Source organism: Puccinia triticina, chromosome 10A, assembly GCF_026914185.1.
Source record: "Puccinia triticina chromosome 10A, complete sequence".
In the NCBI taxonomy this organism is placed as follows: domain Eukaryota; kingdom Fungi; phylum Basidiomycota; class Pucciniomycetes; order Pucciniales; family Pucciniaceae; genus Puccinia; species Puccinia triticina.
The window spans coordinates 55561-80816 of NC_070567.1; the positions used below are offsets into that span (position 1 = coordinate 55561).

Below are 25256 nucleotides of genomic sequence, written 5' to 3' on the forward strand. Positions count from 1 at the left end.
GGAGGACACGCCAGTTATGCGTCCCCAGCTGATACCCAACAAGAAGACCCTTTTTCGACGTATCTCCGAACTTCCTGTTGCAAAGTTGTTTTGGAATATTAACATAAGCTTGAAACCCAAATGGTTTGAGACGAGTGACATTGAAGGTTGAGCCAAACCATTTGTTGTGGGGAGTGTCCCACTTCAGTTTGCGCATAGGTGTGATGTTCTCTAGAAGGACCGCTGTTGAGACCGCTTTGGCCCAGTACTCAGAGGTAAGCTTTGCTTGTTTTGGCATGCACCTGGCTTTTTCAGATGTGGATCTATTTCCTTGCTCAGCCACTGAGTTCTGCTGAGGGGTATATGGAGCGGTAACTTGCACTGTGATTCCTTTCTCTTTGAGGAAGTCCAGGAATTTGTTTGAATTGAATTCGCCACCTCCGTCGAAGATGATGGTTTTAATGTTGGTAGAATGATGATTGGTTACTTCATGATAGTATTGTAGAAAGAAAGAGAACACTTTGGACTTCTTAGACAGTAGATACACATGAAAATATTGGGTGAAGTAGTCTGTGATTTTAAAGTAGTATTATTTTCCTCCAAAGGATCTGGGATTAATTTGACCGCTGAGGTCCATGTAGACGTACTCTAGTGGTCGAGTTGCTTCTGGGAGGGAGCCAGGGAAAGGGAGCCTGTGGGATTTCAAAAGAGAGCACGCTTCACAGTTGATTTTTGAAGCGCAAATGCCTGGGAACAACTTCTTCAAAGCCTTGAGGTTTGGATGTCCGGCAGACCTGTGAAGTGTAGTGACATCAGTTGACATAAATTGATGTGCCGTAGGAAATGATGACTGACCTTCAGAACTGGACGCTAGTTTGATGTTGCAAACACCCCCAATGACAGCTGCAGAGAGAATGACTGACTTCTTGCAAACTTGATCAAAGGAGCTAATACCGGTCCTGACAATATCACAACCTCTTTCAAAGAGTCTCCCAAAGCTAATGAGAGTGCCAGCAAGATCGGGTACATGCAATGCCTTCAACTTGAGGGTAGTGGCGTTGTTGGCGATAATTGACACATAGCCTTCTCCGACAGATTCAAGAGTATTTCCATCAGCTAGAGTGATGAGCGTGGATTGTTTTTGATAATCAGTAAAACGGGATTGGTCGCTGAACATATGATGGGAAGCTCCGCTGTCAAGAAAACAGACGTCTTTTGATTTGACTGCGGCTAGAGCTTGTCAAATACACAGCAGCCCACTGCTGGTTGTACTGATGGAGGATGAGTTGGAGTTAACGGACTCTTGCGCTGGTTCGGAAGTGGTTGCTTTCTTTGCTGTTTGCTTCTTCTTTTTGTTCCTGAGCTGACGACACTCTGATGCGGGATGTTGAGTTGCTGGATTATGTACGCCATCTGAACATACCAGATAGTCAGCTTTGGTAGCGGCTGCCAATGCCGACTCTTGCTTGATGACCAGAGCTGACAAGGACAGGGAGGTTGGGGCTTGATCTCTGCGTTTGCCTTCAAGTAACGTCTTGAGAATGTTGATTGTGAGGGGCCGTTTGGTAAGAAGGATCTCACAAATATTGAGGGAGGCAGGAACCTTGGAGAGTAGGAACTCGGACATCCAGGTTTTGTGAAGTGTGAATTCAGCGGGAGCCTTCACTATTTTGACCCCGACTGCCTCAATGTTGCGGATGCGTTGTTGAGATCAGTGAGGAAACCATTGACATTGTCTCGCTTGAAGTTGATTGAGAAAAATTATTGTACGACCTTAGCTTGATTGTTGCCTGTCTTGGCTTCAAAGTGTTCTTCAATCAAGAGCCAGATGGCTCTGGGATTGTTCTTGTTGTCTGGTTTGACAAATTGGGTGTGATACTTCTGTCCAAGATAGAGTGAGAGATATCCGGCACTTTTTCCCATGTCTCAATTGTGGGCCAGTGCTGCTGCGTTGTCGGTGGGAGCGATCACGGTAGAGTCTATGTACATCTTGAGTCCTTGTACTTGGAGGTACCCTTTCATCTGTCCTTTCCATGTTGGGAAGGGGATGTTGTCAAGGGACTGCAGTACACTCTTGTGATCGGACATTTTGACGGATCTGTTTGGTTTAACTGTTTGTTGTGTCCTATTACGCCGCTAGGCTCATAACCTAATGGACGACGAGCTGGGGACAACTGTGACGACAGCAGTATCGCTGTGAGCAACGCGAACAGAGAGACGAAACAGCGAGGTGGAGGCACACCTGCGAGGAGTCGAGTGAAGATGATGTGAGTTTACGAGTAGAAAACGATAGAAGATGAATAAGGTACAACATATGAAAATTAGTTGAACTAAATACATCAAGATAGGTTTCTACAGTATCATCACTAGGTCTGCTCCGCAGCAGAGTGCTCCAGCGGTGGCGCCACTATGTGCCTCAATAAAAACACATCAAATTTCTCTGTGGATAGAGATGTGCTAGACCAAGCTCTTTGCCGTGTTTTGGAGTCCGGGGCTTGACACCAACTTTTCTCGACTTCTTGCGGTAATAAAATGCAAACAATTAAAAAAAGACTTTCAAAATTAATATCACATATATGGTCGCGGGGCGGCGCAGCCGCCCTTAAACCCTAGTGTATGTAAATGGGCAGCACCAAAAATCTGGAAATTTGCAAAAATTCATACATTTGCAGAGCCCATTAATACACATTTTGTGCGTACCCTCAGAGGATTTCCAAAATTTCCATACATTTTTCATGCCTACCATTATTTTTGCGGACGGGGGCACAAAGCCTGTTTTTTTGCAGCTAGCCATTTCTCATAGCTTCAGGGATCCTGGGTAAACTACGTAAACTGGTACAAAAATATTAACCTGGGTGTTCACCGCTGCTGAGAGGTGTGTGTGTGTGTGTGTGTGTGTGTGTGTGTGTGTGTGTGTGTGTGTGTGTGTGTGTGTGTGTGTGTGTGTGTGTGTGTGTGTGTGTGTGTGTGTGTGTGTGTGTGTGTGTGTGTGTGTGTGTGTGTATGTGTGTGTGGAGAGAGAGCAGTTGTGTTCCCCTCATAAATTCATACATTTCTGGTTACTACCCTCCCTTCTCCGAGGAAAATTTTATACATTTGAGGTGCCTACCCTTAATGGCAAACAAGGCCATTCATACATTTTCTGTGTGTACCATTTTGCAATTTGGCCGGATAATTCATACATTTTGGTGCCACCCAATTATAGGGGGTTGCCAGGGTCCTGGTTGACCACTTTTACAACCCTGTCAATTAGCACAGGACCCTGGCACGCGCAGCCAGAGGGTACGCACGAAAATCAATTCAAAAATCGTGGGATTCATACATTTTTAAAAGATATTTTTGGCTTTTCTTGCCAACTTTTACCACATTTTGAGGAGAAATTAGCAGTACATTATTCTCCCTTTAAGCGTACATGTGCCCATCTTTTCAGAATACATTTATCATTTTTGGTTGTGAGCCAAAGTGGCTTGAAACATTCATACATTTTTGTGCGTACCCTCTGGCCGCGCGTGCCAGGGTCCTGTTAGCACTGTTCACATAAGAAATCTATGACCATGGTGAGAGATATACATCAGCATACTTTCCCAGCCAAATTGGCTGACACAATGGGATAAACTTTATTTCAATCTTGCTGATGTTTAGCTTACGTGAAGAGTGCTATTATTGGTGCAAAGACGCATGTTTATCAAACAGTCTGATTTGTGAAGACAACTTTCCTATGATTCTGTAGCACTGTTCAGCACTGTGGCTGACGTGCGCGCCGTCAGCGCCGTCAGCGCGGCCCGCCTCCCGGCGCGAGCATCAAACTGAAACTACGTGAAACTCTAAAAAAAGTTTGGAGCCTTGTTGACGTCATGCGGACAGCGGGCAATGATTAACTTTGCCAACTGTACTGTGCATCTGTACTGCGGCCCCAGCGGCGGAAACATTTCACCACACTTCAAGTCCCCAGTTTGGTAATCAAGTGTGTCTTCCTCAAACCACCAAACGTTCTCGATCGACAGATCCGTAGTGTCAAATCGTGTATCATCTTCATCAAAGTCAACGAGAACATCAACAACCACTGCAACTCGCACATTCATCCTATCCCATGAGTCATGACCATCATCAGGAACGACAGTACTGACAAGGACAACGAGCATCACTCAGAGGATAAATCAACCAAGCTTAACAATCAACTAGTCGAACTACTGGAAGGGTCAGAAGCCTACTCTCCTCTTCTTCCCCTCTGAAACACCTCGAAAACTAAAACAGGAGAACTGAATCAATTTTGTCCGCATATTCCAACCCACATAGGCTTAATAATCGCAAGTCCAGGATAGATGAGCAAGTTAAATTCCTATCGAGCCTACCGAAGATCTTACCCTTCGACCCGCTACCACCCGAGCCATCGAACGTATCCCGGAAAACGTGGGAGAAGTGGTGGTCAGAACATGATCGAATCGAACAGGAGGCTGGGTTTTTCAGGGAAGATGAATTTGCGTTGATGAAGAAGGTGGCAATGTGTTAGTCTTCTGCTCATTCTAAGCGCCCAACCTTTGAAATCTCACATCATCTGGTCTTTGCTGAAAACACACTCCTCTCTACGTCTCCGGGCACATCCCAAACACATCAAAAAAAAAAAAAAAACTCACACATACGCGAAAAATTCCGCCCAACTACGGAATTTTCACACCCCGAACGTCTTTCCTTCTTAACTTCCGTAAATATTTTGCGTCAAAAAACTGCACTCGAATCCTCTCCGCTGCTCTCCTTAAACCAGCTAAAACAACTAACATGTCCAGAGAAGATACAGATTTAGTAGGCCTCACCCTTGGCACACTCGAAGCATTTTCAAAACTTGAGCACTTACTCAGATCTCGTCGCAAACAACTTCAAATCTTGGACCTTAGGATCAAGTCAGTCACCTTTTCGTTCTCATTCGCTTTTCTCTACTCCATCTACTTATCCAATCAAAAAACAGTCAAACATTTCTCTCTCTTAGTCTATTGTCTCCTTTACTTGATTTTTACTGATACAAATCGTTATGTCGATATTCATGTTTGCCTCAGGTGGGACCAACAGACTCATAAGGTTAGGCAAGACCTAGCAGAACTTGAAACTCAACTACCAGTACTTTTGTCAAAAATCCGATGGGCTCCTCCGACTCCAAACCTAGATCAGTCCCTCAATCCCGGCATTCACAGCATACCTTGCAACTCCCCACTCTTGCCCCGGCGTCCTACAACATTTCCATCATCCCATACTTGCCCCTCTGGCTCGAGCAATTCCACTCGAAATCCCCTCTCACGGTCTCTCCAATCCCGGAAAGAGGTTGCCGATTTCCACCACAATTCACAATCCTTTTCCTCGCTCGACATTACCGCGGTGACTCGTTCGAGCCCACATGTTGATCAGACTAGCGCCAACCGAACTTCAGCCCAACTTGGCGAACCCTCTACCGGCATGTCTTCGATTGGCTCATCCACTACACCCGGTTTACCCCCCCAGCTACCGCACAGCGAATCTTCCCCCAGGTTCAGAAATACAATCAGTTGCATCCGCACCACATCAGCCCCTGCATACGAGAACAGTTATACATCATCGGTCGCGATCCCTTCATCGTATTCATCTGCACAATCACGAGCCATGAGAATCCAATCCCTTGCCCTCCAACTTTCATCCGTCAACACTAAGTTCCACACTCTCAATCGATCGATTGTTCCCACTTCGACAACAATCGATAAACTCATCGACTCAGGGCTTCATGTACCAGAAATATTCCTTGATCTGCAAGACAAACTTGAGGCTGCTGTCCGGTCACTTCAACCCACTGAAACCGGAAAATTCTGTGTGGCACTTATGGAGCAGCATAAGGAGGCTGACGACATATGGTTCAACCTGTTCCACCTTGGCCTCGAGATTGAATCGTCCAAACGGGAGATCGATCGTCTTCTTGCTGCCGCCCAGATCGATCCACTTCGTTTAGTCGAATTTAGGCGTGAATTCGATCGACTTTCGAGAAAGTACGACACCCAGCATCTTCGGACTCAACTACGAATTCTACCTACCCACTCGAACTATCCCGATCAACCAGAGTTCAGCGAACGTTTAATCGAGAGCCTACGGGAAGGTAGTGATCGGGTCAAAAGTGAACTCGATAGGCTTGATGAATCCGTAAAGATCTACCGGTTCGCCACTGAGGCATTGGAAGAATCTAAAGTCCTGCGAAGCTTAATGGAAAAATCCAGGCAGAAACTCATAGCATCCATCGAGGCAATCGAGAGATTAAATGGCGCGCACCCTCAACGAGCCTGGTTGATGAATAGTCCGGATTGCCTGACTCTGAACGAAAAAGACAAAGAATATGAGAGTGAATGGGGAAAGATAATGGCCGGATTGAAAGAAAATCTCTTGGCCGCAGCGAACCTGCTCGAAACCGCCAAAGCTGCCCTGAAAAAATTAAATGCGCCTGGGGGTGATCCCAATGTACGGTCGGATTTCTGTCAAGTCAGAGATGTACTGAAAAAATCCGTTGGTCAGGCCAAACAAATTTCAACCCACAAGGAGGAGTCCGTCGAGAAGCTGTCCAAAATTAGGACAATCTGGGATAAAATTTTGGACACCCAATCTGAAATCGGAAGACTGCGTGACCAACTCTTATTGGATGCTTACCGAGATAAATGGAGAATGAGGAAGTCTTCGACTACAAGCCCCGGTATTTCGAGCCAAGGTCCGGATTGCAAGTTTGAAGCATCGGCTCGGGATCCTTCCCCACGAGGATTTCCATCCCTCGAAGAGCTTCGCCGCCCAGCAGCTCTTCCTACCAATCTTTTCCACACCCATCAACAAGTCTCAAACTACATCTCACAATCTTTGCAACCACTTATTGAATCCACACTTGCCGAACTGACCCAGCAGAATCAACATCAGGCCGTTCTTCAACACATCCTTAGTAAATTTGACGATCTTCGACGCGTACAACTGCCTGGAGTTGTAAAGCTTGAAAAAACCGTTGAGCTGATTCGCACGCAGGCCTGCCAAGTGCGGAAGGTCGAAAGTGAGTATGATGCCAAAGTTATCGAAGGCGGGCGCTGGATGAAGAAGGTGCAAGATTTGATCGATGTTGAGTTGGAGCATACGTACGAAGAAATCGAGAAACCTTTAGGCCCCGCGGACTCCGAAGCCCAACTGGTCGACAAATCGAGTCAAACACAGACTTTGGCTCAACTCACAAATTTCTTGCATGCCATCGATCAATTTTCCGATTCCCTACCTAATCGCATCCCCTTTGTCGCTGCGAGTCATTCGGACGATCTGGCGATGCAAAACGGACGCGTGGTTTTACATTGTCAACCTCATGATGAATCTGTTCGTTCCCATCTCAACGGACTTTCGATGTATTTGATGGGCTTAAAGAATCAAATTTCCAATGAGTCAATCCTTCTCGAATGGATTAACAGCATCCACGTGAAGAAGTTTAAACAGGCTGTGGATGATGTGGCAAAGGAGATTCAAACAACAGATATGAAAATCCAGACGTTTAAGGCTGATATTCAACGCCTACAAGATTTGATCGGTCAGTCCTTTAGTAACTTCCTGACAAGCTGACTTGCACATTTTGGCTGATAAATTGACATTCCGGTTCTGCTGTATACTGGTAGAATCTAATATATACGAGCCTTTTTTGACCGACGATCAACTCGAAGAAACGTTGAATAAACCCCTCCAGAAACTGACTGTTACTCTAGACGAGGTCGAGAGTCAGCTCAGCCAATCTGCATCCGTTCATCTGGAAGCTTTCATCACCTCTTGTCCAAGTTCATCGTCTTCTGGGGCTTTCAAACCAGATCAGTTTATTCTTCCCAAGCAAATGTCACATCATCAGCTGCAAGCACTCTACAATCAAACTCGCAGAGAGTTAGAAAGCATCCATCTTCTTGCTAACAAATTCAAAAATGAAACCAATTTGCGGCGTAAGAATGAAGTTTCCTGGAGAGCGGACTGGGCCCAACGCATCTATGAATTCACCAGCGACTGTGGCAAGCTCGACGCCGAAATCGAAACTCTTACGTCCGAAATAACCCAGCAAGGAGAAGAGTTAGTAAATTGGGATGAGAGCCAATTCCAAGCTCTGGGGAAAGCGAAACTCGCAGACGTTGATGATCCATTACCAGGCTACTTGGAGGAACTAGCGTTACACGAGTCTAGATTGGCCGCATGTAAGGCCGCATTGGAATCGGTTCAAGATAGGATTGGTCTTGTTCATCAACGGGCCACAGCAGTGAAACTGGACATCGAAGATAGACTACCCGTGTTTATTCATTTGACCGCAGATCTCTTTCCGCTTCTAGACCAATTGAGGTGCCAATGGTCGAAATCGCACGACATCGGGTTGAACATCTCACTCTCTACGGCTCGGCTGAAGCAGGATGTCGAAAGTTTTTTGGAAGAGTATGAAAGAAGATTGGGCTGGAAGGCTCAGTGCCTCAATATCACCGGTGAGGGGCTTCAATACGTGGATGAACTATTGGTTAAGTTCGACGAAAATTTTGAGCAGTTTTCAAGATCCTGGTGCTCATTTAATGAAGGCGAGACCCTCGAGGAGGCAGGCCAAGCTTTCGACAAGATGTTGGATTTCTCAAGATCGCTCAACAGTTACAGGACTACCGACCTCTATTTGATACAATCTCAAATTGATGTCGCTCAGACAAAATTATCGGCAGTTCGTAAAGCGATTGATGATATCAGTTCTGAAAAGATTCCACATGACTATCTCGTCAAAGCAGAAGCTGAAGTAGAACGTAAAATTCAAGAGTTGAAAAAACGTTTCGGCAATCTTGAAGCGGCTGAAAACGATCTATCGACCTTGCTGTGCCGAATGAATAGTAAGCATCAATCATGCTTGGAAGATAGGGTAGAAAATGATGTCATTTCGACACATTATGAAGTTGAACGGGCTCGATTGACAGACTGGGGTCGTGATGACCTCGATCCATTCATCAATTCAGTCGATACCGAGGGACAACACATTGAACATCTAATTGCCAGCGCTCAACTTCTGCCGTCCCAAGATCCCACTACTAGCTGGCTTGACAGCGTGGCCGAGTCGGCCACATCTAGGGCAATGTTGGACGATGTTAGTTCGGACGTGAAAAATCAGGTAACAGCGATCGAGGATTTAGTCAAATGCGCTATAGATGCCACCCAGCGACTTGTAATTCTCGATGTCACGCAGGCTCAGCTAGCGCAAACGATTTCAACTTTTCAACGAACCCTCCCAGAAGAATGTAGCAAGTACTTGGACGAAATACTGAATCAACAGCAGTTCGAAGTGCAAGATCACGGACCCAATAGATTTGAAGCGGCTTCTTCCAAATTAGAAGAGAATCACTCCACCTTGAGAGCTCTCAATTGCCCTCTGCAATCACGACTGGCAAGGGCTAAAGATAACTTACACATCATTCAAAACGAAATCGCGAAGATTGATGTCTTGTCGGGTCTCTGCGATCGCCTCAACCAACTTGATCTTGACGGATTTGTTGACATTGAGGCTAATTCCCAATACTCGCCATTGCCTGATCAGGCTGGCCTGGCTCAGATTCTACACGTTTTGGACGAGACTGGAAACGAAGTTGAGCAAATGGCCAATACTGTCTTGGTTCAAACGCGTTTGCAAGATACTTTAAACTTGTTAGAGGATAAGAAGCACAAGGCGGGGATCATGAGCCAATTGGCCAATTGTAAATCAGCAGTTTCAGACTGCGATCAATCGTTCTCAGCTTTAATAGATGTACTTGATGTTCGCCGGACGGAAATCACAGAAGCTAGAATCAAGAATATCACTGAATCTGCCAAAGCATCATTCGGGGCCTTATTGAAGCTATCCGAATATGTCAAAACCGACCCAAGAGTGGGATACCATGTGACTCGGACAAGACATACATGGGAGGAGCTCCAGTCGATCATTAAAGAAACCCCTTCTGAACAGCAAAAGGACCTTGGTCGGTCGATAAACCGGGCCAGTAACCCTCTTTCAAAATCCACGAGGCTGCCTTTACCCAACCGATCGAGATCTCGTCTAGCAAACGCAACCGATACGTCATCATCAGTAAATTCTAGCCCAAGTTGTTTCATTCCTCGACTAAAACATTCCAGCCATCATGTGATGAATCAATTCGAAAGTCCTGCTGCTTCTGATTCACCGGCCGGCTTCACGAATTCGCCCTCTTTTATGATCACTCGCAGACACGCACAACCCTCCCCAGAATCATTGCACAGCAGATTAAACAAAGCTATACCAAACTCCGAATCAAATACCCAGCCAATTCCTGTCCGATCGATCTCGAGGCAGAGTGAAGGCAAGAATCCAAGTAGCACGAGAAGTAATATATCATTCAGAGAACGCCATCGGTTACATTCCATTCAAGGTACTCCTACGCGACCTGCAGCCAAGCTGTTGGCTAATCGAACAGCCGCAAATCCAAATACCACACCCACTCTTTACAAGCCTCAGGCGAATAGAAATATCGACAAACTTGTTGGGAATGTTGTCAACAGACTTGCAGTAAGTATCATCAACAAACCATCTAAAATTTAGAAAAAGAAAAGAGTCCGCTAAACTTTCATCCAAACGTCTTTCATCTACAGCGTAATCAATTCAGAGTACATGTTGCTCCTGCCGATGGATGGGAGGACAACAGTGGAATGTATTGGATCGGCGATAAGATTTATTTTTGTCGCATTCTGAGATCTCAAACTGTCATGGTTAGGATAGGAGGGGGTTGGTGTGAATTATCTGCGTAAGTGCTCATGCGTAACCGAAAAGTCATATTATAATAGGGAAAAAGAAGTGAACTAAAACTTGGTGGTTTAATACGTGTTTGCTTTTAACTTTCAGTTTCCTCATGGAACATTTAAGGTTAACTACTCTAAATACCACAGCTCAAGTCCAACTTAGAACGGGCGGAGGATCTGAAAGAGTGGCATCAGCAGAGCACGCTCGACGTGCATCGACAAGTCACTCAGCTTTATTGCCAAGTTCTACTATTAGTTCGCATGGGAGTTGCGATTCCAGCCCGCGCAACACACAAGCCGTCAATTATGCGAGACTGATAGATTCTTCAACTTCAACTCCTACGTCTTCTACTGGTACCGTGCTGATCACAACACCTCAAGAAATACGGACGAACAGTGGCCCGTCTTCTAATGAAAGAGTTAATCTCAATCAGTCAACATCGCAACTGAACTCGTTTTTATCTACACCGACCGAAACCATTCAGATGTTTTTGAGAAAAGCTGAGAATCGCAGTTATCTAACCAACAATTATATCCAGACTCCTCCTAATGATGGACTAACAACCTCTGAATCAATCCTCAAAATCAACCGTCCCAACTTTTCATCGGTTTCCAGTGCTAAACTCGACCCGTCTGCTTTATCCGCTTCTGTATCCCATAATACTAATCCTAACAGCCCCAATCTAAATATGGGCACCACTGGCAGCAACAAACATTCACCTCTTCCGCTTTGGAGACCTTAGATACCAACTTGCTGAAATATTCGTGTACAATCAACCATGTATTGTATTATACGTCACAGTTGCTCCTTTAATTTCGTTCTTCAGAACCCAATTTACGATCACAGATTGGCAAATCCCCATGATCATATCAACGATTGCAATTGTTGTTATCCATTTAGCTCTCTTCTCTTATTGATTGTTCCAGTTTGCCATACATATAGATTTCCATTCCCAATGTGCTTTCCTAACTTATTCATATCCTGTTGACTCTCCCAGCATGAACACACGACGCAAACCCACCATTGAGCTTTCTGCTTTGTTTTTTTGGTTTTTGTTTTCATCGACACTGCATTGATCATGTAACACAGCCCAACCTTTCTCATGTGTAAAACACAGAATTCCTAGGTTTCTATGATGGTTTGAGTACAAATTACCACAAATCTAACTGAAAATTGAAATCTACTTCAATCAATTTGAATGAAAAATCACTTGTGACTCTTCACCAAAACTGGCCAGACCCTCCTCATCAGAGCCTGCTGTGTAGCTTGCGCAACTGTGACCGTGAGAAACACAAGTACTTTCACAGCATCACAAAGCCTTCATTTGATTATCAAGGACCAGACACATCTATCAACTACAAATCACTTCAGTTCATCTCAATCCACCAAGCTATGGAGTGTAATTTGTGGTCGATTTAATACAAAAGAGAGGGTCATTGCACTACACATTAATTACAAAATTAATAATATTTTATGTTTAGCGCATTGTGACATATAAGGTAAAACCATCAACATATGATAATGAAGTAAAGCGTGTATTCTGTGTTGCACAATACATCTCAGGTTAGATCAATTGACAAAGGAGGATCGAAGAGAAAAAATTATAGACATGCTTTGCGGGGAGATGCCAGGCGTCAAATGTCTTCCTTTCTTTTCTTCGTTCTACAATGTAAAGGGGCATCATCGACGGGCACGGGCGCAAAGCCTTGCCAGTCTGAAGAATGATGCTCCAAACTGAGTTGAAAAAATCAGCTTTAATCCTCAACTTGTGAAAGCGATGGTCGAGACTTACCATGTAGTACACAAAACCACAAAATTTTATAAATGAAAACCCAAAGGTAGACCAAAGCAGCGCTTGAAAATATTTACTGAACAGGAACCATGTCAGCTCACAAAAATAAACGACAAATTTCAATATGAATACTTACGTTCTGTTGGCGCTGCTAAGCCTTAGCATTGCAATCGTCAAAATGGCATTCATGATTAACCACACAGCAATAAATCGAGTTCGAAAGGTTTTGTTTTGGTCATCTTCTGTTGGCGCTTCGGGTTCCTCGGACACATTGAAGGGTTGGACCGCCCTCAAGACCGTCTGTTGAAAATGCGCATCTAAATCGTGTTGATTCTGTCCAGTAAAAACGATTCATCAACACAGACCATCAGACACTCATCATTCAAGGACTTTGTGATGCAATAAAGTGACTTACTCGATGGATGTCTTCCACAATCTGCGCATCACCTTCTTTGGAGACCTTCTTACTGGAAATGGAGGGTAAGGCTTCTGCTTTGTCCGATCCTTTCGTCCCCCCTGGCCAGTTGAATGAAGGTTAGCACATGTGCAGGGTACAAACATAGATTTCTTTGGGGGACTTGCATGATACGTCGTGCAAATTGCAGAAAGCGTAAACCTGTAAACCAGAACGGTCAGCAGGAAGTCAAATACCGGAATTAAACTCATTCTTACGTTGAGGATGTTTGTGAACGAAACAGCGACCAGAAGGAAAGGAATCATGGAGTGGAGGATGTGCCAGGGGCTGATGAGAATGGATATTGGTCAATGTGCGATCAAATGGCATGTTAACTGTGCTATACGCACTCCATATACAAAACAGAAGCCTGTCGTGCAGCGATTTCGGTTAGTAAGTACTTTAACTGAAGAGGTCCTAGAATTCAAAGGTACGTACTATGATGTATATTCCGAATGTACCCGCGATCCCAGCAAAAATGGGGCCTTCGGAAAAATCACAAGTGTTATTAAAATTTCTGACAGAATGATGAAGATACTTACCATAAGTAGAGCCCATAAACACGACAAGGATTTGTCCCCCTTGAGCTGCCTGGAGTTGGGCAGATAAAGGGCAAAACGCCTCAATGGTCAAAATCTGAAATATAAAAACAATCAATTCAGTCAAGGTATTACAGTGATAGCATTAGATTATGCGGGCCAACCAGAGTCATTCCCAGTAGATATGCGGCAAATATGCCGAAACTTTCAATGTTGTAAGAATATCAGCACCAAACTGACACCGCGACGCCAGGCTAAGCGAGTCAGAGATTCTTACATAACAAATGAGATGAGGTATGCGGCCTTTTCGCCTTTTGGCCGATTGCCCAAGGCCAATATTACTTGCAAAGCTACCAAACAAAGCTAATTCCGGGAATTCTTTAGACTCGGCGGAAAAAACGGATCAGCTATCTGATCACTCACATATACAATCTTTAAAATCCAATTGGCAATACCGAGGTAGTCATGTTTTGATGGCACAGAGTTATCTCTCAAATGTGCGGAATTGTCAAATACAGTCCCAGACCTATCATAGAGACCGCGATCAGGTTCATGACAGACTCTGAAGGAATATTGAAATCCACATACCAACATTCTTTGATCTTCCAAGATACTAAAGCTTGAGCTTCCTCGTGTGATGTTGGAGGCGATGGTGGCGCGGTTAGGGTGTAGTTGGATATGCCACTGCAAGCATTTAGCAACCTTCAGTAACTTTAAAGTCAGGATGCAGTGCAGAAACATACTTACGCAGCTAGAAACTGATAAAAAAGGCACGATTTAACAAAGCGTGATACTTGGATCAAAATCAAAAGACATGAGACTCACGGGATCCCGCCAATTTTCCGCAACTAGTTGAATTAAAAAGTGGTACCAGATGCTCAGTCGCGAAAAGTGTCTAGAACAATGATGACGACTTACTGATGTCGATGATTGCAGCAAACGTGGTAAACCAGTTTCCTAGAGCAAACCAACTCATGACAAGCCTGGATATATTGGTGAGGTTCAATGAAACGGCGGAAGCTATTGATTGAAAGAGGCGAGCGTACCCTGCCGTTGTGTAAAGCGCTTGGACGTGGAGAAAGAACATCCTGATAATACCATGGCTAGAGCTGTACATGCGATTGAAATGAGCGAGAGACTGTGGAACCGAAAAACACTGGATGAACATTCGGGTCTAGAAGCTGGGATGTAAATACTATGAAAAACGCACATATATACCGGCAGCAAATGAACCTTTGGTTGAGCATGACATATATTAAGTACCAAGAGAATCAAACAGTGATAAGAAAAGGTTTCACATGCTCCGGGAAAGAGTAGATCGCCTACCGTTCAACCATCGTCTTCTCTGCCCAATAAGCTCAGCTGCTTCTTCAGGGACATCCGTTTCACCCTTCGCAGGCTTGACGTAGCCTAATACCCACCTCGATTTTGCTTTCGCAACTAGCTCAAAGCACAGAATTCGATCCTCAGCCAGAAACATGTTCTGAAGTGCCAGACATTAGCTTCGGTGACCAAAGCGTAAACGGTACGAAGACTTACCTTTTTAAAGATTCCCATGCCCTGAGTTGAAGGAAAAAAAGGTCAACAAGATGGAATTCACCGAAGAGTGCTTTCGCAACATCACCCTCACCTGAATTCCCTTCTTTCCTAGGCGTTCGGATAAAGAATGATCACCTGGAAGATCAATTGTGTGTGAGTTCGACTGGATGTACAATTTTTAAGAGAGAATACGGGATCGTACCGTGAAAGTATTGTTGTAGTGGACGGCCGAGGATGGCACGATAGCGGTAGGCAGAGAACGCGCCAGGAAGGACCGAAACGTAGCCGAAGGAAGACTCCAAAGGCTTGTCGAGAATATCTGAGATTTGAGAAGGAAAATCATTCATTTTTTGTTCTCAAAATCCATGCAATATGATGTGAAAACATACTAGACATCTGTACGAATTGAGGGTAACGAAATAACTAATTCAGTTATGCAGTCTATTTGTTGGCCGCTCACGGCGAAGAAAACTAACCTTGTACTCAAAGTTTTGAGCCGCCACCAGCGGATTGATCAACTTTTTCCCTCGCGACACTTGAAAGCAGACCCATTTGACTCGGTTAGTCTTCACCTCCTTGAGAAAGAGAAATTGATGGACTCACACATGGCGTGAATTTCGCCGCAAGCCCCTGAAGAAAAAGATTTGAAAGGGATGAATTCCTCCGAAAACAAGGATAAAGGGGAGCCAACAATCACGTACCTCCCATATGTGGATTGTGATGGAAGGTTTCCCAAAGATAATACAATGAGCGGGTGCCAGGTTTGGTCCCGGCGTCAATCAGGATGCAAACTTCAGGTTCGAGGTGAGCGCCAATCGCATTAAACAGCCATCTGTGCGAGTTGATCTTCTTCGCATTCTATATCAGAGAAATCAACCCCGGGAATGTTTCACATCGTCAGTGGCTTAAGAAGGAAAATCAAGCGAAACATTGATGACTCAAGAAGGAAGATCAAGCGAAAAACTGAACCTTTTGCTTTAATACCAATGTCATTTGAACAGGCACCAGGTTGGCTGGATCGTTTGCATGAGGCTGTATGAGCTCAGGTTTTGGAGAAACTGACAGAAGGGTGGTGTACTAAAAAACCGATGATCAAACCGCAAAAATGAGCCAAGCCAGATCCTAGAGTGCATGATAGTCCATCTGAAGACGTACCTCGAAAAGATGAGCTTGAGTCTCCTTCCCATCAACTTGACGCTTCATGATTCCATCCTGATATAGGCCAATGGTGGCAAGCACGTCAAGTGTCGATTTGTCTGCCGGTTCGATTCCGTCGAAAACTAGAACCACCGATATCATCTTCCAGGCTTCTGAGGGCGCTTCCTCGCCCCCTCTGAAGAAGCAGATAAAGCAAAAGTTGAGAACATGTACCGGAAAGGTGATTCGGGACCAAGCGCAAATAAAAGTGGGGGATAAATATTAGAAATGAACCTGCCTTTTTGCAAGCTGTCGGAATTCACTCCATTTTGCTTTGCACATGTCCCGTAGGTTCATCATAACACCGTGTAAAGTACGAGCCACTAAAATTTTGTCTTCGTTATAATAGGTCTGATGATGTATATTAAGCTCAAATCAGTTCAAATCTTTCGCGAACGCTGTCAGCAGAGCTCAGGGCCTTAATTTCTTGTTTGACATACAATGGCCACAAGTAATTCGGTTTGTCGGCCGTAATTCTCAGTGCGCAGTGTCCAACCCGCCTCTCTGGTGAAATCGTCTGGGTCACAGGTGACTGCAGAGTAACGCATGTGCGAGAATTCCGTCGTTTCGCCTTTGTAGCCGCCAGCCAGATTCCCATTCTTGACTGCAGTCGGAACCGGATATTCATTAACAAAGTGACCATGTTGAAGTTTTACTTTGATCGTCTTTGCACGTTTGGGATCAATTCGCTGCCTTCTTCCCCAAGCTTCAGTGGTCGTTTGGGAGCGATAGAGATTCGCACTGGAGGTTGTACTATATCTAGAATCTTGGTTGTTGTCCGAAAAATTGGGCACCGGGAAGCCGAAGCTGGCCACTGGATCAAATTCAGTTTTGGAATGGTCGGCAGCTAGCCCGCCAGCCTCGGGACGAAATCCGCCCAAATGAGAATCGAAGGGAGCCTCCTTGAGTGGGATTCCTTCCTCGTCTTCCTGATGGCAGAAGGGGATCGGGGTTTGATCATATCGTCCGGACGGTGTTGATAATTCGTACTCGTCAGATTCGCCGGAGTGAGAATGACTCTGGGAGGGAATCAAGTTTCCATAATGATGGTCTTCCACAGGAGTTCTTGTGGCGGGACTATCCCCGTTGTCGGAGAGAGCATGCCGGCCAAGTTCTGGGTACGGTTGGTCCGTAAAGGGATCCCTTCGATTGGACATGATGATCTGGTAATTTTGGGGACCGCGGTGTGAGACGTGCGAAGAGGATCAGCGCGGTGTGGGAAGAGGCCGTAGCGGAAAAGGGGAAAGTTCAAAGAGAGTCTATCAAATAGGCGACAGTAGAAAGGGGTAGATAGTTCAACGGGCTTGTGTATTCTCTTATAAATTTGTCCGACGGGAGAGTTTGCGGAGTTTTGAGCGAGAGATTCGAGTAGATGTGACGGCTGCCTGTCGATCGGTTGCAGGTGGATGGCTCGCCCGTTCAACCGGGTTAAGAGCACCGCTGGTGATGGTGGTCAAGAGTTGTCGCTGCTGCAGATTTGAGCACTCAAGCTCACCATGCTCTCGAATGGGGTGGATGGCGGTGCTAAGGAACAGCCTGCCCTGCTGACAGACTCGTCCACTTTACGCAAGGGGGGAGAGTGTGGCCAAGAGATGAGCTGCTGTCATGACGGGAAGAAATTTGTCACGACAGTCCGCTCTTCCGCTCGAGAGTTTGGTGTGCATCCCCTTCAAGCTCCCTCGGCCCATGCTGCAGTCAACCCCGGCGGTTGTGATAAGCATGGTGCTTGCAGAGATATACCAAACTATCTCATCTCATTTCTGCATGGGTTGTATCAGGATGTATGTATCGTGTAAACCATAATGTAAATATTTAGATAAACAAGTCGAGACATATTTTTATCGTCAGCTGCCGTGGTCCAAACACATCCACAAGGCCTGGTCTTAGAAAGATACAGAGGGGAATCCTTCGGGCAGGGTACGTAGGCCAAGGGGACTCTGGAAGAGTGGGTTGATTTGCTGAGTAACGAGTCCGTCGGTATCGCAAGGCTCGCAATGGCCAACCTCGCGAATTACTCCTGGCATTCCATCATACTGAGACTGTAACCGTGGGATTTATAGGATGCCCATGTTTTTGCAGTGTTATTGTCTTACATTGTGTCGCGTTGGCTCCTGAGCGGAGGACAAAGCTGGAACTGATGATCGACAATTCTCGTAGGATATGCCGAAACCACCCCATATCAAGTGTATGTATTGAGGTCCCTGAAGGCTCGGTAAAGGAGTCCACTCCACATCACAAGTCGTGATTGGATGACGCGACATTGTCTGCTCAAGTTTCGAGCTTTCCAGACTGCGGTTGGGTTTCAACTCATGAGTTGTGTTTTAAACCAGAACACAAAGAGCCGCAGTCGGGAATCAAGTATTTATATATTGTGTTTTCCGAATAGCTTGGAACGAGATGGTTTTTTACTAGGGGGGTTCACGTAAGGCTGATTTCAAAAATCAGCAACCAAAACCAGCAGATGCAGCTTTTGAAAATCGTGAGAAAGCGAAAAGGTTTGGCTGGGCAGCTCCCCTTTGGAAGCAATCTGCAAGGCATAAACCTTACTCACAGGTGCATGATTGCAAAAAAAGCAATGCTTTTTTTGCTTTTTTTGCAATCATGCACCTGTGAGTAAGGTTTATGCCTTGCAGATTGCTTCCAAAGGGGAGCTGCCCAGCCAAACCTTGTTGCTTTCTCACGATTTTCAAAAGCTGCATCTGCTGGTTTTGGTTGCTGATTTGCAAAATCAGCCTTACGTGAACCCCCCTATTTTATGCATTTATTCCAAGTGGCCAGATTAACTTCTGGCTGAAGTATCCCACCACCCTCATATCCCTTACAGCTTGTGTAACGGGTCCGGTTCTTGGTCGGCCCCTCCGTTGGGGCGGAGGGCAGTGTCCGCTTGCATTGGTAACGGGTGGGCTAGGTCAACAATGAGCTCCAGTTCAGAATCTGAACTGGGTTTTTACTGAACCCTGCTTCAAGATCATCTTCCAGAGGATGATGGCTTTGAGTTCTGGGCTGCGTCTGACACCTGTCAACTCAAAACTTGGACTGGATATGAAAAATATGCAATCTTCATGGATCCACCAAAAAAAAAAAAAGAAAGGTTCCAAGCTTTACGGAAAAGACAATACATACAAACAAAGAAAGGTATAGTGCAGGCAAAACGTGAGGCTTGAATATGATGCAGACCCTTGCAGATGAAAAATGGGTGCTCCTGATTCTGGCCGAAATTGGAGACTTCAATCTGGGAACCCCTTGTGAGCCCCCTCCCAAGGTGTCACACAAATATCACAAGACACTCATAGTCCCAACCCCTCCTCACCTACCCAGCTCTGTGGTACTTATCTCTCAAAGCTAGGTATGTCCTCTTTCTCTCTTCTCATTTCTCCTTCTCTTTTCCTTTAGTTGTAGATAGGAGAGATACTTATCTCTCAAAGTTAGTCTTCCTCCATTCTGAAATACACACAGTTGGGCACTAGAAACCCTCAAGGCGCGGTCTCTGTGCCACCTTGGTTCCTTCAGTGAAGAGTCCAAACGGGACTCTTACACCCCTTCCAGACCAGATCTGAGCCAAAAGATCCTAGATTGGGGAAATCTAGGTGGTTTACCTGCCAAATCTCCAAACAAACAAGACAGTGGAGGACTTCCTGTCAATCTGGAAAGTCAGATCTGACCGGCCAGATTTCAGATTTCACAGGGAAATCCAGGTCCCCAAATATCACTGAAGTGATCCAGAGTTCCAGATTTCAGATTTCCCTGCAAAATCTGAAATTCCAGATCTGTTCAAAAGTGACTGGAAGTCCTCCAGTTATTGGGGAGTTCCATCATCCATGCCAGTAATACGGGGTTTCAAAGTTGGCCAGGTGCAACTTGCACGCACTTTTGAAATTTGGTGTTCAAGTTCATTCCTGAACACTGAGTTGCAAAGGTGCACACAAGTCACATTGTACTACACCCCCCAAATCTGCTTGAATTAGGGTTCTCAAAGTTGAAAACATACAAATGTGACATGCTGCCACACACACTTTTTTTGCAGGGAACTGTTTGACAGCCCCTGCAAATAAGGTTGTATGTTTTCATGATATATATTGCCGCTATTTTACAACTTTGAGAACCCCAAATGTTTTTTTAAAAGTGGGTGTTCAAGAAAAGCATTGAATACCAACTTTCAAAAGTACATGCAAGTCATACATGGCCAACTTTGAATCCCCCGGAATACCTCCCTGGAAGAATACCCTGACCATCAGGTAATCAATGGACCTGGGAAATCTGCCTAATTGCTTACACACCAGTATTAGTGGAACAGCAAAGAGAATGAGCCAACCACAATTCTAGTGCATCAAATCAACTCTGGTCAGTTGCTGATTTTTTCAAGAATCAGTGTAATGCTATCACTGCTACCTCTACTAGTAACTACAAACATTTGTGCCTTTTCTGTTACCATTTTTCTTGATTGTTTTTCAGTATTTTTTTGTACAGTCTCAGTACAGTGGGTAGACAATTGTATACACCACACCATTTTTGGACCATAGAAACTCAACCTCCAAAGTACACTTTGGGAACAACTCAAAGGGGATATCCCATTCAGAGAGACTCTGAAATGGATTCAAAGGACTCCGGGATCCCACTTCAGAGCCCCTTTGAAAAGCCGGTTTGACCCAACAACAACGTCCCCTCCTTGCAGGCGGGAACTTCAAAGATCTCTGGAGTCAATTCGGAGCTCCTTTGAGTTTTTGCGCCTGGATTTTATATATATAGAGACTTGGAAAAACAACTCCCAAAAATTGGGAAAACATCTGTACAAAATATTTCTGCAACAGATAAGCACCATGTAAACATTTCAGCAACAAGTAACCCCATGAAACATTTACACCAAGTAGACCATGTATCAAGCTTGTCCAAAATGTAACATGTTCTCGCAGCACACAACCCACATGAATGTCTTGCACCATGTAACCCCCATGCAAGAAGTTGACAAACAGTGTAAACCAGGTATAACATGTAAAATTTACACACCACCCAGGACATGCACTGACAGCTCTGTTTATGAAGCTTAGGGCAAAAACCCGTCAAAAATAAGGGTTTTGAGCCCTAGCACTATAACTGTGCTGATGTAAACACTGGTAATTTAAATTACCAAACTTGTTACGTGGCAAATATGGCCACTACAAGGGTTTTAACACTCTGTAACAGAGGAGGAATTAATTATGTAATTAATCATATGTAATTATTAATGACAGGGAATTAATTTGGCGTAAAAGTAGGTGGTAAGCGCTTAAACTGATTGGCTGCTTGACAGAGGCGGTGGTCTTATGGCAACTACTTATAAGGATAAAGCTTTAAATATGCTAATAAGGGATTTTTGATGATTTAAAGGGTTTAATCCAGTGGATTTTACGTGCTGGGGATGGTTTATAAGGAAAAGTGGATACAAATGTAGCAGAGGAGAATATTCACGGCAAACTTACAGTTTATGGGCGGTGAATGGTCTGGGGGATCTTTCCTGAGGGCCAAATAGGCCTCTATTTATAGAGGGGACTTCAGTGGGTGTAAACACTGAGTCCTTTTCTCCCTATGGGAGTATCCTGGGGTGTAGCCGTGAAAAGGGCTTGGCTGTGGGCAATTCATTTGTATTAAAATAGACTAATTTCCCTGACTCTGTCACATGACATATTTATAACCAATTGTCATGTGAAAGAGCTTCAGTAGAAGTCTACATAATACTTTCACGGGGTATTTTTACACGAGTAATATTACTCATTAATGTACAACAGTTTAATTTTATGTACATTGTTTGTTTTACTAAATTTACTAGAGTATAAGGCGGCTACGCCGCTGCACTTCCAGGGGCACAGCCTTATTTTATCAGCTGTATCACAGCTGTTCCACCCATTGAAAGTGCTTGTTTACTGCCATTGGTGATTCTGTGTGGCATGGGTTCTGTCTGATGCAAGGTTCTGGATCACATGCATCTACTCTTCTCAAAACTGATCATCCTGTGGACATTGCTACTCAAAATACCTTCATGAGAGCTGTAATGCAGAATTTCAATTGAAATAATATGATTAATGTGTGGTTTAAAACCTCTGTGTACATTCAATTTTGTTATGGTCAGGTCTGTGGAGAGGAACACGTGATCTTGGGTTTTGGGGTTCTGGGTTTCAGGGTCTTTGTATATGGTACATTGCAGGATAAGGACTCCAGCCTCTAAAACCATGAATCTGTGGTCCATGAAATCATCATGGACATGTGTGTGTTAGCCATGTTCATGAGAGACTGCACCAGGGAGTCCGTGCTACAGCTCACAACAACTTCATTATATTTTGATTATTATCATCAAACTCTTATGGACTGGGTTTCTTTTCCTTGCTTTGGTTGGCAGCTTTGTGGCTTATGAAGAATTTCAACAATTCTTGCTTGCCATCTTGAGACCAATAAGTTTTTCAGGACTTTATGAACAAGTGCAATCTGTTTTTAACATTGGGTAAGAAATATACCACTTGCTTCTCCAGGAAGGAAGGGACTTGGGAGAGAAAAGTACAAATTTGTGCTTCTGAAAATGAAGCACATCAAAACAATTTTTTTCTGCCTTGTAAAACTTGATGCCTTGAAGTTGATATGAATCTCAGCATGTGCTCATGTAGCCAGAGTTTGCTTACATCTTTGAGGTCTCATTTTACAACATACACATTTCCATAATTCTTCTTGGGGACCCATGCCTGCATGTTACACAAAATTTACTCCTTTCTTAATCAAATCAAATTTTTACTTTCCTTACACACAACATGTAAGCGGTATTGCAGCTTAATGAAGATTTTGGCTACATGGCTAAGAAAAAAATGTACAACAAAAGTAAGCTATTGGAAAGGATTTAAGAGATATAGGCTTGAAATAATGTGATCATCATTTCAGTTAGCAATGACAATACCAACCTGGTCAGTATTGTTGCCATTGTGCATGTCATTCAAGTGTTAATTGCTTGATATTTTTCAATAATTTATTTTAAATTGACATAATGACCAGTAGCAGGATGAGGATTGAAGAAGAAAGTCAAACTTAGCCATCACCCTTTACGTGCCTGTTGACTTGGTGAAATCAACAAAAAAACTCACGGCCTGGGCATTCATGGGGGCCTCAAAGTGAGGGAGAGTAAGGGGACACCTGTTTACATGTTTTGACAACATTGAATGGATTAGTAAGAGTCGCAGCCAAAGAGCCACTGAGGGAGTTCGCAAAGAAGCTCTGGAGGGCAAGCTGGTGCACGCTGGCCCGATTATCATACTCTCTAAAGCTGACCCCTCTGCCGAGTTTCCGCCCGGCAGCCTTGAGACGGTCAAGGGAGTCAAATGGTGGTTGGATGAGGCCGAGCGTAGCATATTGAACCCAAGAATATAAACTACATGGTCTCGGTCCAGGATGGTGACCTTTGGGGTAGGCACAATCCCTCGCCACAGCGAGCCGATTCCCTTGAAGCGGGCACCAAGGTTGTGGCTGGGTTGTTCTTGTTTGAGAAGCAGTTGGAGGCGTGAATCCGAGCGCAATCTGGCTGCAATCCAGCACCCTGATCATCCGTCAGGTCGTCAGTATAAACACTTGCCAGTTCTTATAACGCCTGGCTTGGCTTTTCATCTTACATTCAGTTGGTCCGTGTGAAATCTCTAAAGACCAAGCTGGTTGTCTGCCCATTGGGAGCAGAGTAGACAGCTTTCAATTAGGCTTTGGAGCATGAATACTCAGGCAAACAACAGATCTATAGATGGCCGTTGAAGAGAACAGAGCAAGTGCGGCGGGGTCAATTATAAGTTTTAGAGAGAAAGAGCGGAGGGAGAGACAATTAACTCAGCAGCCAGGGGGTGGGCAAGGGCCAAGCAAGGAGGATTGCTGTTCGCAGAGGATGGCGCGGAGGTCGGATTGGAGTGGTAAATGAGCAACAAATGGAATTGGGTGTAGAGCTTGAGCCGGTTTGAACCACGCGGCCGGGCCCTCCTGAGAAGATATCTGGTCAGCAGCACCAGCAGCAGGCCTTGCAATCTTTGGGAGGCCCGGTCCGCTGCTGCACACAATCTTCCCCTCTTTGACTGCTTGTAGTACTTGTCCTAGATGTCAAACAACATTGTATGTGTCTTGGTGTGTCAGCGAAGTGAGTATGTGTGGAGGTAGTTGGAGTCCACTTCTGAGGAGCGACCGCAGGTTGCCAAAAAAGGAGGCGAGGCCACAATAGGAGTTGGAGATGGCGAAGAAACTTGCAGGGAATGGGATTGTTGGCATGGCTGTTGATCATTAATGCAGCACGGATGTTCAGACCAAGCTACAGCATTCTCATGGTATAGCCATGCATCAGCCACTCCACCCGCGCAACCGTTGTCCTCTATTGGACGTACCAGAAAGGCCAACTTACCGCGTACACTTCAGTTGGTCTGATGGGTATATAATCCCACCAGATCCTTCAGGATTGCTTTCCCCCCAGGTGACCTTCCCTCCGCTTGCACCTGCAGCAGACTGGTGGTGATCCTCCGCCTCCCCGATTGCATTTGCAATTGGCTGAGGGGTTTCCAGCCCTGACTTTTGCCCCACGCACTTGCGCCAGGCCAAGCGGGTTAAACCCGGTCTCTTTTCACCTGTGGCATGTCACAGGCTGGGAGTTTGTAAAATCAGCTGCTTTTTATGTAAATAGATTGAAAATTGTTGAATTGTTACTTTTGTTTGGAGTTTTTTTAGGTTGTATGTAGGGGAAACCCTTTTATTTGTTTGGGAAAATGCTTATGTACAGGGGAAACTCTTGAATTTTTTTTTGGAAAATCTGTGGTTTTAATAAACTTAGAATGCTTATGTACAGGGGAAACTCTTGAATTTTTTTTTGGCAAATCTGTGGTTTCAATAAACTTAGATGTATGTAATACTAATTTTGGGCGCTTTTATGGGGCCAATTCTTATTTATACAATTAGTACATGAAGGAATAGGAATAAGGGGGTACTTTAAGTGGGTGACCC

The 25256-nt window shown here is 44.7% G+C and overlaps 2 protein-coding genes across 2 annotated transcripts; one reads left to right on the forward strand and one right to left on the reverse strand.

The window, feature by feature from the left end:
* Positions 1 to 4076: 4076 nt before the first annotated feature.
* PtA15_10A8 (uncharacterized protein) lies at positions 4077 to 11498 on the forward strand (the record flags this gene model as incomplete). The annotated part of the gene is made up of 7 exons (XM_053160963.1): positions 4077 to 4177; positions 4276 to 4484; positions 4742 to 4877; positions 5031 to 7537; positions 7623 to 10525; positions 10609 to 10760; positions 10859 to 11498. The coding sequence occupies 7 exons, from the start codon at positions 4077 to 4079 to the stop codon at positions 11496 to 11498; spliced, it is 6648 nt and encodes a 2215-aa protein (XP_053024144.1).
* Positions 11499 to 12320: 822 nt separating this feature from the next.
* On the reverse strand, positions 12321 to 17434 carry PtA15_10A9 (uncharacterized protein; the record flags this gene model as incomplete). Its single annotated transcript, XM_053160974.1, has 28 exons — positions 12321 to 12624; positions 12685 to 12881; positions 12964 to 13064; positions 13131 to 13164; positions 13221 to 13290; positions 13353 to 13372; positions 13441 to 13487; positions 13545 to 13638; positions 13706 to 13745; positions 13819 to 13904; positions 13965 to 14067; positions 14130 to 14225; positions 14356 to 14389; positions 14460 to 14524; positions 14588 to 14679; positions 14752 to 14774; positions 14868 to 15024; positions 15081 to 15101; positions 15172 to 15215; positions 15283 to 15399; positions 15470 to 15476; positions 15557 to 15615; positions 15684 to 15710; positions 15782 to 15938; positions 16050 to 16157; positions 16236 to 16413; positions 16516 to 16628; positions 16718 to 17434. 28 exons carry the CDS (start codon positions 17432 to 17434, stop codon positions 12321 to 12323), a joined length of 3111 nt encoding a protein of 1036 aa, XP_053024145.1.
* Between the last annotated feature and the right edge of the window lie 7822 nt (positions 17435 to 25256).